This window comes from Narcine bancroftii, chromosome 6, assembly GCF_036971445.1.
Source record: "Narcine bancroftii isolate sNarBan1 chromosome 6, sNarBan1.hap1, whole genome shotgun sequence".
NCBI classification, from domain to species: domain Eukaryota; kingdom Metazoa; phylum Chordata; class Chondrichthyes; order Torpediniformes; family Narcinidae; genus Narcine; species Narcine bancroftii.
In genome coordinates this window covers 97,387,205-97,400,454 of record NC_091474.1, presented here as the reverse complement: position 1 = coordinate 97,400,454, position 13,250 = coordinate 97,387,205, and the positions used below count along the sequence as shown (strand labels likewise).

The 13,250-nt window shown below is 41.8% G+C and overlaps 1 protein-coding gene across 3 annotated transcripts; it reads left to right on the top strand.

The window, feature by feature from the left end:
* Positions 1 to 256: 256 nt before the first annotated feature.
* LOC138736390 (uncharacterized) lies at positions 257 to 13,250 on the top strand. Of its 3 annotated transcripts, none has more exons than XR_011340253.1 (2): positions 257 to 1,279; positions 12,099 to 13,250. XR_011340253.1 is itself a non-coding variant. In XM_069885856.1 (2 exons), the coding sequence occupies exons 1-2, from the start codon at positions 1,504 to 1,506 to the stop codon at positions 12,404 to 12,406; spliced, it is 1,242 nt and encodes a 413-aa protein (XP_069741957.1). In that variant the 5' UTR covers positions 1,290 to 1,503; the 3' UTR covers positions 12,407 to 13,250. The 3 variants fall into 3 exon arrangements, 2 of the variants coding, with proteins under 2 accessions (XP_069741957.1, XP_069741958.1); XM_069885856.1 differs by lacking the exon at positions 257 to 1,279 and adding an exon at positions 1,290 to 2,437; XM_069885857.1 differs by lacking the exon at positions 257 to 1,279 and adding an exon at positions 9,684 to 11,519.

Genomic DNA, 13,250 nt, shown 5'->3' with positions numbered 1-13,250 from the left:
GCACACGCGCGAGCGCTCATGGGAGGAAGCTAGGGAATTGGGCCGGAGCGCGCGCTCGTTCCAATTCCACCCATACCCTTTCCACATCCCCGCACAAGGCGGGAGATCAAAGCAGGAAGAGATGGGGGGAAGGGGAAGGGTGGGAATAGAGTGGGGTAACTCCGGAAGAAAGAGGGGGGGGGGGGAATTGAGGGCATCGACGCATAGCAGTGGGAAGGATTTGGGGGAGCGATATAGGGGTGAGTGGTATGGGGGATAGACTGGGATAATGTGACCGGGGAGTGGCCTGTTTCCCTGCCGCCTAACCTTGTATAACGTCCCAACACCTCTCTCTCTCTCCTCTCACCTCCCTTTCTTCCTGGTTCTCCCTTTCATTCGTTCTCTCTCTCCCTCCCCTAGTTTTTTCTCTTTGTCTCTCTCTCTTTGACTCGCACTCCTCCAACACCCCCTCATTCCATAGTTCTCATTCGTCGTTGGCTAGGTCGGGGCCCAGATCGGGAAGGGAGCTGGACTGTCTGGAGCACGGCATCTAGCCGGACGGACAGATGAACAGTGATAATGTTATAGATAGAGAATTTAGGTTAAAAAGGGCTTAAGTTAAAATGTGATGATTAATCATAAAAGGGGAAGCCAGAATAGACAGGGAGCTTACCATAAAAGTTTAGCTGGACAATGTTATAACAAACAGAGATCTTTCATGGTCACAAAGAGACATGTAGGAGCCAAAGATTGATAAAAGAGTGAAAAACAGAATTTAGTGTGTACAGAGTTCGTAGTGTACGTGACTAACATGATAATTACAAATGCAAGTGTACTTAGAATGATTTTGCACAAACCAATTAAAACAGTGTTAAAGAGGAGGGGAAGGACAAGCAAAAAAGATATAAAAATCAATGCACTGTATGTATCGGGGCTTGACTTGGCGAGAAGCCAGTTGAGTCCAACTCTGCAGTCTTGTAAATAAAGCTTGTCGTGTCACCGACTTTAAAGAGACTCATGTGTGAGAATTTGTACTTCTGACAACTGGAGTCTCGTCCGGGATCTACACTCCAGCCGTGGGAGGAGGCGAGAAAGGGGGACATCGGAGGTGGTGCACCCCGCTGAGTTCAGCGGCTCCTAGTCCCTTGCTCGTCGCCTCGGGCGGCTTGAGCGAGTGGTATCCGGACAAGGTGACACGACAAGACGAAAAGGAGAGGGGTGACGGTTCAATCCCCAGGAAGACACCGGTAAGTGACGACTTACGATTGTGGTGTGGGGATTGACGGACGAGACCACCCAGGTAACGGTCATGACGGAATTTTTAAAAATATAAAACGATAAATCAGGTGTAGAGCCTTTGTTGTGGCGTGAGGACCCTGTCGTGGGACCTTAGGATAGACCCCAGGGAAACCTCGGCGGGAACCGGCGGAGGGATAGTACCTCCGACGAGGCGTCCGAGACGAAAGGGAGTAGGGTCCCGAACGGGGGGGTCCTCAGCAACGATAAACGGATCTAGGCGGGAAAATGGGAGGATCAAAATCTAAGGGCTCGTCTGAAAGATCAGGACTTTTCCCGGGGGTTCCCCTTGACAGCCCTTTGGGGAGAATGTTTGAAAATTGGGATAGTAAACGATATCGAGACAAAGACAAGAAAAAGATGGTTCAATATTGTCTTCTTTGGTCGAAACAGCCTATCAAAGGTTCCTCTGTCTGGTGGCCGAAATTTGGATCTGATGAATATTGGGTTAGACAAGCATTAAACATATATGTAAACTCGAGACAAAAGGTGAATCAAGAAGAGTCGGCGTATGCATTTTGTTGGGTTCCCTGGCCAGGATCCTTAACAAAATGTTTTAAATTGAGGGTAGCGGGAGAAAAGAAGTGGGAACCTTTGGACAACCTCCCCCCTCCTTATGTTCCCCCGGTGCCCACTGCGCCCGAGGGAAGCTCGCTGCTGGAGGGGAAAGGTGATGAATCTGATTGTCCCGGAAGGGGCCGGGAACGAAGGGATGAATTAAGGGAGTCGGACCCTAAACTTCCACCGGTAAACCGACCCTGCACCAGATCCCAGACTGGTCCAGGACCATCGAAGGCTCCAGTAAGCCTAAATCCCCTGAGGGAAGTTCCTATGGGAGGACCGGGAGGGGGAACGGGATATGTAAACGTTCCGCTAACCAGTACTGAGGTGCGGGGATTTAAAAAGGAAATGAAAAGTCTATTGGAAGATCCCATGGGACTGGCCGAACAGTTCGACCAGTTCCTGGGACCAAACACATATACCTGGGAAGAGATGCACGCAATAATGGGAACATTATTCTCACCCCAGGAGAGGCAGATGATTCGACAGGCTGCCCTCCTCATGTGGGAACGTGAACAACCTGGGGACCCCAGACCCCATGAACAAAAATATCCCCTGAATGAACCCAGGTGGGACAAACGAACACCCGAGGGATTGGCAAGTATGAGACAATACAGAGAGTGGACAATTAAAGGAATACGGGAGGCTGTGCCAAAGGGTCACAATTTCGCCAAGGCATTTGGGAACCACCAGGGGAAAGATGAGTCCCCTACTGATTTCTTGGAGAGGGTGAGAAAGAATGTCCAACAGTATGCGGGTGTGGACCCTAGTACACCAATGGGTGAACAGCTTATTCGAATTGAATTTGTGTCCAAATCGTGGCAGGACATTAGGAAGAAACTAGAAAAGGAGGAGGGCTGGAATGAAAAACCCTTGAGCGACCTGTTGAAAGAGGCGCAAAGAGTATATGTGCAGAGGGAAGAGGAAGGTCAAAAGAGGGCAGCGAAGATTATGGTACAGACTATCCGACAGATAAATGCCGAGTCCAGAGGGGAAAGGAAACAAAACCCTCCTCTAAGCAACCCAAGATATCCAAGAGAGGGGAGACCCAGGAGACCCGCTAAGTGCTATTACTGTAACGAGGAAGGACACTTCAAGAGGGAATGCCCCCGATATAAGAGGGAAGTGCGGACCCTCGAACTCATGGAAGAAGATTAGGGGGGGTCAGGGGTTCCGGGTGTTGGGGACCAAGTATAAGAGGGAACCCTTGGTAAAACTGAAAATTGGTCCCCAGGGAGAAGAGGTGGTGTTTATGGTGGACACGGGAGCGGAACGAAGTAGTGTAATAACTGTGCCGATTGGGACCGAGCCTGTAAAAAGCAATTTGAAAATTTCTGGGATAGAAGGGGCTCCCAGAATGGTATCGATAATTCCCCAAGTGACAGTGAAGCTGGAAGGGAGAGAAGGGGTACAGGACCTCTTGTTGTTACCGTCGGCCAGATTTAACCTCCTAGGAAGAGATTTACAGGCTCTCCTAGGTTTGGGTGCTCTCCCCGTGGACGGAGAAGTGCGAGTCCACCTCTGTGCTCTGAAGGAGGAGGATGAACGGCAGATTGACGAGAGAGTCTGGTATAAGAAGGGAAATCGAGGAGGTCTGGACATCCCACCTTTACATGTCACATTAATACCAGGTCATCAGCCGGTAAGGAAACGTCAGTATCCTATTTCTTTGGAAGGGAGGAAGGGGCTACAGCTGGTAATTGAGACCCTAATACGAGACGGACTTTTGGAGGAATGCATGTCACCCTATAACACCCCTATACTCCCAGTAAAGAAGCCGGATGGATCCTATCGTCTAGTTCAGGATCTGAGAAGTTTGAATGCTATTGTTCAAACCCGCCACCCGGTGGTGCCCAATCCCTATACTATCATGAGTCGGATTCCCCCAGACCATGAGTGGTTTAGTGTTATCGACCTGAAGGATGCCTTCTGGACGTGCCCACTAGAAGAGGGAAATAGAGATATGTTCGCGTTTGAATGGGAGAATCCATGGACAGGTAGACGGAGGCAGCTTCGGTGGACCGTATTGCCCCAAGGGTTCACTGAATCTCCGAACCTGTTTGGATAAATGCTAGAACAGATCTTGGCGGACTATCCATGGTCCGATGATTCCCAGCTGATGCAGTATGTGGATGATCTGCTGTTATCAGGACCCAAGGAACAGGAAATGAGGGGAGATACAATTAGACTCTTGAATTATCTGGGGAAAAAGGGTCTGCGAGTGTCCAGGAACAAGTTACAGTTCGTTGAGAGGACTGTGGTATACCTGGGACACCAGATAAGTAAAGGACAGAGACGGATTACCCCTGAACGGATTGCGGGAATCACCAGAATGCCGTTACCCCGTAATAAGAAGGAAATAAGACAATTCCTGGGGCTCTTAAGTTACTGTAGGTTATGGATAGAGGACTACTCAGCATTGGTGAAGTTTATGTATGAAAAGCTGACAAATGAAGATGAATATCCATTGAAATGGACCCAGGAGGAGAAGGGATGGTTTGAGGACTTGAAGCTTCGCCTGACGCGGGCCCCGGTACTCACTCTGCCCTCTTTAAAACAACCCTTCCAGCTGTTTGTCACTCATAACCAAGGAACAGCTGTGGGAGTTTTGACGCAGGAAAAAGGCCATCAGCGACACCCAGTGGCTTTCCTGTCCAAAATGATGGACCCAGTGTCTCGCGGATGGCCGACGTGTATCCAGGGAGTAGCGGCTGCTGCTCTGTTGGTGGAGGAGGCACGCAAACTCACTTTTGGAGGAAGGATGACTGTGTACACCTCCCATTCTGTGAGTGATCTATTAGCACAAACCGCCCATCGATGGCTGACTGATTCCCGCATATTAAAGTACGAGACCATTTTAATGGTCGGAGAAGACCTACAGTTTGCTAAGAATAATAGTTGCAACCCAGCTCAGTTTTTATACGGCGGTGAAACAGGGGAAGAAGTGGAGCACGACTGTGTCGAGTTGACGGATCTCCAGACCAAGACCCGAGAGGACCTTTGCGATACTCCCCTGGGAGAGGGATATGAATTCTACATTGACGGCTCCGCCAGATGTGTTTTTTTTTTAAATTTTTTTTTCACACCATAAATCACATTAGCCATGATACACACTTTTTCCTTTTCACACATATACAGTGGCATTTTCTCCCCCCCCCTCCCTCCTCCCAACCCACCCCCCCCCACCCCCCCATCTCCCATCCATTTAAGGTATACAATCTAGGATACATTAAACCAGTCAGACAATGTTGTCACTCAACAAAAATACACCAGAAATTCTACTGAGTCCATTCTTTTCTTTCCTTCTCCTTCCATCAACTTAGGTAATGATTGTCCCCGGTAGGTTTTCGCTATTGTATTTAATGTAAGGCTCCCATATTTGTTCGAATATTTCAATATTATTTCTTAAATTATATGTTATTTTTTCTAATGGAATACATTTATTCATTTCTATATACCATTGTTATATTTTCAAATTATCTTCCAATTTCCAGGTTGACATAATACATTTTTTTGCTACGGCTAGAGCTATCTTAACAAATCTTTTTTGTGCATCCTCCAAATCAATTCCAAATTCTTTGTTTTTTATGTTACTTAGGAGAAAGATCTCTGGATTCTTTGGTATATTGTTTTCTGTTATTTTATTTAATATCTGATTGAGATCTTCCCAAAATTTTTCTACTTTCTCACATGTCCAGATTGCATGAATTTTTGTTCACATTTCTTTTTTACATCGAAAACATCTATCAGATACTGTTGGGTCCCATTTATTTAACTTTTGAGGTGTAATGTATAGTCTGTGTATCCAGTTATATTGTATCATACGTAGCCTCGTATTTATTGTATTTCTCATCGTTCCAGAACATAATTTCTCCCATGTTTCCTTTTTTATCTTTATATTTAAATCTTGTTCCCATTTTTGTTTAGTTTTACCATTTGTTTCCTCATTCTCCTTTTCTTGCAGTTTAATATACATATTTGTTATAAATCTTTTGATTATCATTGTATCTGTAATCACATATTCAAGGTTACTTGCCTCTGGCAAACTCAAACTGCTTCCTAATTTATCCTTCAAGTAGGATCTCAATTGGTAATATGCCAGCGCTGTATCTTGAGTTATATTGTACTTATCTTTCATTTGTTCAAAGGATAAGAATCTATTTCCTGAAAAACAATTTTCTATTTTTTTAATCCTTTTTTTTCCCATTCTCTAAAGGAAAGGTTATCTATTGTAAAAGGGAGTAACTTGTTTTGCGTCAATATTAGTTTTGGTAATTGATAATTTGTTTTATTTCTTTCTACATGAATCTTCTTCCAAATATTGAGGAGATGATGTAATACTGGAGAACTTCTATGTTGTACCAATTTTTCATCCCATTTATATAATATGTGTTCAGGTATCTTTTCCCCTATTTTATCTAATTCTAATCTTGTCCAGTCTGGTTTTTCCCTTGTTTGATAAAAATCTGATAGGTATCTTAATTGTGCGGCTCTATAATAATTTTTAAAGTTTGGCAGTTGTAAGCCTCCTTGTTTATACCATTCTGTTAATTTATCTAGTGCTATCCTCGGTTTCCCCCCTCTCCATAAAAATTTCCTTATTATTTTCTTTAACTCCTTGAAGAATTTTTCTGTCAGTTGTATTGAAATAATTATAATATCCTTGGAAAAATGTTCATTTTAATACAGTTTATCCTTTCTATTAATGTTAGTGGTAAATCTTTCCAATGCTCTAAATCGTCCTGTAATTTTTTCATTAGTGGATAATAATTAAGTTTATATAGTTGGCCGAGATTTTTGTTTATTTGTACACCTAGGTATCTTATTGCCTGCATTTGCCATCTAAATGGAGATTCCTTCTTAAATTTTGAGAAATCTGCATTATTCATAGGCATTGCTTCACTTTTATTTACGTTAATCTTGTAACCCGACACTTCTCCATATTCCTTCAATTTCTTATATCATTCTTTTATTGATAGTTCTGGTTCTGTTAAGTACACTATAACATCATCCGCAAATAGACTGATTTTATATTCCTTGTCTTTTATTTTTATTCCTTTTACATTATTATCTATTCTTATCAATTCTGCTAGTGGTTCTATAGCTAACGCAAACAATAAAGGTGATAGTGGGCATCCCTGCCGTGTTGACCTGCTTAAGTTAAATTGCTTTGATACATGTCCATTTACTGTCACTTTTGCTAACGTTCCCTTATATAATGCTTTAATCCAATTAATATACTTCTCCGGTAAACTGAATTTTTGCAATACTTTGAACAAATAATTCCATTCTACTCTGTCAAAGGCCTTCTCTGCGTCTAAAGCAACTGCTACTGTAGGTGCTTTATTTCCTTCTACTGCATGAATTAAGTTAATAAATTTACAAATATTGTCTGTTGTGCGTCTTTTTTTGATAAATCCAGTTTGGTCTAAATTTACCATGTTCGGTACATGCTCTGCTAATCTGTTTGCTAATAGTTTAGCTATTATCTTATAATCTGTGTTTAGTAAAGATATTGGCCTATATGACGCTGGTGAGAGTGGATCTTTCCCTTGCTTTAGTATTACTGTAATTATTGCTGTTTTACATGAATCTGGTAAGCTTTGTGTTTCATCAATCTGGTTGATTACATCCAGGAGGGGCAGAATTAATAAGTCTTTAAATATTTTGTAGAATTCTATTGGGAATCCATCCTCTCCTGGTGTCTTATTATTTGGTAATTTTTTTATTATCTCTTGTATTTCTACTATTCCAAATGGTTCTGTTAATTTATTTTGTTCCTCTATTTGTAGTTTTGGTAGTTCAATTTTAGTCAGAAATTCATCTATTTTCCCTTCTTTCCCTTCGTTTTCAGTTCGGTATAATTGTTCATAGAATTCTCTAAAGTTTTCCTTAATTTCTTTTGGATTATATGTAATTTGTTTGTCTTTTTTCCTTGATGCCAATACCATTTTCTTAGCTTGTTCTGTCTTAAGCTGCCATGCTAGGATTTTGTGCGTTTTTTCACCCAGTTCATAATATTTCTGTTTTGTCTTCATTATATTCTTCTCCACCTTATATGTTTGTAGTGTTTCATATTTTATTTTTTGATCCGCCAATTCTCTTCTTTTAGTTGTATGTTCCTTCATTGCTAATTTTTTTTCTATATTTACTATTTCCCTTTCCAACTGCTCTGTTTCCTGATTATAGTCCTTCTTCATCTTGGTTACATAACTTATTATTTGCCCTCTAATGAATGCTTTCATTGCATCCCATAGTATAAACTTATCTTCCACTGATTCCGTATTTATTTCAAAATACATTTTTATTTGTTTTTCAAAAAATTCTCTAAAATCCTGCCTTTTAAGTAACATGGGGTTTAATCTCCATCTATACATTCTTGGAGGGATGTCCTCTAGCTTTACTGTCAATATTAAGGGTGAATGGTCCGATAGTATTCTAGCTTTATATTCTGTTTTTCTTACTCTATCTTGCATACGAGCTGATAACTAAAATAGGTCTATTCTTGAGTATGTTTTATGTCTAGCCGAGTAATATGAATATTCCTTTTCTTTTGGGTGTTGTTTCCTCCATATATCCAAAAGTTGCATTTCTTCCATTGATTTAATTATAAATTTGGTTACTTTGTACTTTCTGTTAATTTTTTTCCCAGCTTTATCCATATTTGAATCCAAATTCAGGTTGAAATCCCCTCCTATTAATATGTTCCCTTGTGTATTTGCTACCTTCAAAAAGATATCTTGCATAAACTTTTGATCTTCTTCGTTAGGTGAATATACATTGAGTAGATTCCAAAACTCCGAATATATCTGACATTTTATCATTACATATCTCCCTGCTGGATCTATTATTTCCTCTTCTATTTTAAATGGCACATTTTTAATAATTAATATAGCCACTCCTCTTGCTTTTGATTTATACGATGCTGCTGTTACATGTCCTACCCAATCTCTCTTTAATTTCTTGAGCTCCAATTCAGTTAAGTGTGTTTCTTGAACAAATGCTATATCAATTTTTTCTTTTTTCAGTAAATTTAGCAGTTTCTTCCTTTTAATTTGGTTATGTATTCCATTAATATTTAAAGTCATATAGTTCAACGTAGCCATTTTATACTTTGTTTATCTTCCCTTTCCGTTTTTCCATTATTACCTTTCCTCCTTTTCCATTTCTTATTTTAAACCCTTTATAAGACAACATTCCTAAAACATCAAACATTTTCCTTATTCTCCTATTTAAAACTTCTTTAGCCCCAATCTCCCCTTCCCCTCCTGAGTTGTCCTTTATCCCTTGTCGGACAACCACATCTCCCCTCTCCATTTGGGTTTGCGAATTCACTCGCAAGCATCAGCTGATTTTGCAGTGACCGCAACTCCTCCCCACCCAGCCCCCCCAGAAAAGATTTCACTTTTCATATGTAACGAAGGTCACTCTTTTAGTTCTCTCCTTATTCCCTCTATTCCATTTCCTTCCCTTATTAATTCTTGTCTATACTATCTATATTTTCCTCTAAATACAGATACATTCACGTATGCACATTATACACATACACACTTATACCTCTTTACCTACATACATATAAATCGTGGTCATTTTTACTCTCATTACACGTCTTCATCCCTCAGTCTATTTTGTAATTGTTCTGCAAATTTTCGTGCTTCTTCTGGATCTGAGAATAGTCTGTTTTGTTGTCCTGGAACAAATATTTTCAATACCGCTGGATGCTTTAGTATAAATTTATACCCTTTCTTCCATAAAATCGCCTTTGCTGTATTGAACTCCTTTCTCTTCTTTAGGAGTTCAAAACTTATATCTGGATAAATGAAGATTTTTTGCCCTTTGTACTCCAGTGGCTTGTTGCCCTCTCTTACTTTTTCCATTGTCTTCTCCAGTACCTTTTCTCTTGTAGTATATCTTAGGAATTTTACTAAAATAGATCTTGGTTTTTGTTGTGGCTGTGGTTTAAAGGCCAATGCTCTATGTGCCCTTTCTATTTCCATTTCTTGCTGTAGTTCTGGACATCCTAGGATCCTAGGGATCCAATCTTTTATAAACTCTCTCATATTCTTGCCTTCTTCATCTTCCTTAAGGCCCACTATCTTTAAGTTATTTCTTCTGTTATAATTTTCCATTATATCTATTTTTTGAGCTAGTAGTTCTTGTGTCTCTTTAGTTTTTTTATTAGATTCCTCCAATTTCTTTTTTAAGTCTTCTACCTCCATTTCTGCTGCTACTGCCCGCTCTTCCATCTTGTCCATTTTCTTTCCCATTTCTGTTAAGGTCATATCTATTTTATTCACTTTCTCTTCTGTGTTGTTTATTCTTCTTCTTAAATCATTAAATTCCTGTGTTTGCCATTCTTTAAATGACTCCATGTATCCTCTAACCAGAGAAAGTATATCCTTTACCTTGCCTTTCCCTTCTTCTATTTCACTGTACTCTTCCTCTTCTTCTTCCTCTGGGTTGGCCATCTGTTGTTTCTTTGTTGCCCTTTTCTTCTCTTCTTTCTTGCTTTCTTGTGTTCTCTTCTTGCTGCAGGTGTTCTGCAGCTGTCGTTGCCGGCTGTGGAGATGAACTCCCCAGCTGGTCACCCCTCCCGTCGGTGTGTTTTTTTTCATGCGCGGTTGCGCACTTTTACTCGGCTCAACGAGCCATTTTTGTAGTCCACTTTCTACCGACCTGAGGGAGCAGGTTTCTCTCTCCACCGCGGGCCTCTTCGAACAGGTAAGGCCTTCTCCTTCTTCCTCCGTTGTCTTCTCTTCCTCTCTTCTTACCGTTGATTTCGATTTTTCTTTTTTTGTCGCCATCTTCTTTCCACCTTTATACTCACTTTTCTTTAACTTTTATTTCTGTGCCTTTGTGTTTTCCTTTGTTTTTTTTTGACTTTTCTGGAGAGGGCTGGAGTTCACCGTCCGGCCACTACTTCATCACGTGACTCCCCCCCTGGCTCCGCCAGATGTGTTGACGGAATGAGGAGAAGCGGGTATGCCATAATAGAAGGAGATGCTTGGAAAGTGGTAGAATCCGCGAGGCTACCCGGAAGCTGGTCGGCACAGTCCTGCGAACTATATGCCTTGCAGAGAGCCCTTAGAGTACTGGCAGAGAAAACTGGAACAATTTACACTGACTCCAAATACGCATACGGGGTAGTGCATACCTTTGGTAAGATCTGGAAGGAGCGCGGTCTGATTACATCAAGAGGAAAGGAATTAGCACACGAACAGATGATTACTCTGACTTTGAAAGCCCTAACATTACCCCGGGAAATAGCAGTGGTCTACATACCAGGCCATCAGAGGGAAGATACCCCGACCGCAATTGGGAACAGACTGGCTGATGAAGAGGCCAAAAGGGTGGCCATGCAACAGGAAATCCGTTTGCTGACCTTAATCCCAATAAGACAAGGTATAAAAAAAGCTCCCATTTTCACTGCTAAGGAAGAAAAGGACATGGCTCAGCTGGGCGCAAGCCAGCTGCCTGATGGAACATGGAAGACACCGGATGGAAGAATGGTTCTAAATAAGGAAATAACTCGCAATATTTTAAAACACCTGCATCATCAGAGCCACTGGGGCACCCAGGCCTTGTGCGACACAGTGCTTCGAGAATATGTGTGTAAGGGGATCTACACCTTGGCCCAACAGGAGGTGCAGAACTGCCACATCTGCACAAGAATTAATAAGAAGGTAATGAGGACGAGTACCGTGGGAGGTCAACCGTTGGCCATACGCCCCTTCCAAAGAATCCAGATTGACTTCCAAAGATGGAAGTATCTGTTGGTGGTGATAGATCACTTTACCCGATGGGTGGAAGCCTTCCCAACAGTAAATGCTACAGCCTCCACAGTAGCTCGCCTCCTCCTAGAGCAGGTGATCCCCAGATATGGCATAATGGATTCTATAGACTCGGATAGGGGTCCACATTTTTGCTCCAAAGTCCAGCAATTGATTTGTGATGCATTGCAGGTCTCTTGGAAATTGCATACCCCTTGGCATCCACAAAGCTCAGGGAGGGTTGAACGTATGAATGGAACCCTAAAGACGCAATTGACAAAATTAATGGTGGAGACTAAAATGCTTTGGATAAAGTGTCTGCCCCTGGCCTTATTGAGAATTCGTACTGCCCCACGCAGGGATGTGGGGTGTCCCCTTATGAGATGATGTTTGGGTTTCCCTTCTAGAGTACAGTTGAGGGGTGTCCCACCTTGGGGGAAGGGGATATTTTTGTTAGGAACTATTTACAGGCACTGTCACGCTCTCTTACAGATTTACGAAAGAGGGGACTATTGGCACAAACACCACCTCTAGACTTTTCTTTACACAAGGTGGAACCGGGAGACTGGATTCTCATCAAAACCTGGAAAACTGAAAAACTCCAGCCACAGTGGGAAGGTCCATTCCAAGTTCTATTGACTACAGAGGCTGCAGTACAAACAAGAGAGAAGGGGTGGACGCACGCATCCAGATTTAAGGGACCTGTAGAGGCGCCTCAGGACCCTGATACGGACTCAGATTGGACTTGTGTTCTGGAGACAAACCTCTTACTTTGCGATTTCGCAGGAAGACTTGATTGACAATGTTATTGTTATATGCTTTGGTTTTTCTTGGTTTGCCTATGTCTTTGTCAGGTCTGAAGTGTAAGAAGTGCAGAGACACAGTAGTCCTTTTTCAAGACCGCACTTGGGAAAGAAAGGAGGGTAGTTTCATTTCCCATACCTCAGTTCCTAAGAAATGCTGGGCAGAAAATACCACCCAACATCCATATACCCCTTGTACGGAGAATGAGGGAAGTAGTGTGGGTCATTATATACAGATTCCTAATAGTACTCCTTTCCCTCTTAACGGTTGGCCCTGGGAGGGTGAGTCAGGCCCACCATGCAGCCAGGGGGCCTGGGAGACCCAGTTAGAATTTTACTTCAGCACGAAATTGATTTATCAGAAGATGGTTCTCTTCCCTGGGTTAAGGCCCCCATTCAGAAATAGTACACACATTTTAAAGAAAGAAAGGGGTGGATTGTTATAGATAGAGAATTTAGGTTAAAAAGGGCTTAAGTTAAAATGTGATGATTAATCATAAAAGGAGAAGCCAGAATAGACAGGGAGCTTACCATAAAAGTTTAGCTGGACAATGTTATATCTTTCATGGTCACAAAGAGACATGTAGGAGCCAAAGATTGATAAAAGAGTGAAAAACAGAATTTAGTGTGTGCAGAGTTCGTAGTGTACGTGACTAACATGATAATTACAAATGCAAGTGTACTTAGAATGATTTTGCACAAACCAATTAAAACAGTGTTAAAGAGGAGGGGAAGGACAAGCAAAAAAGGTATAAAAATCAATGCACTGTATGTATCGGGGCTTGACTTGGCGAGAAGCCAGTTGAGTCCAACTCTGCAGACTTGTAAATAAAGCTTGTCG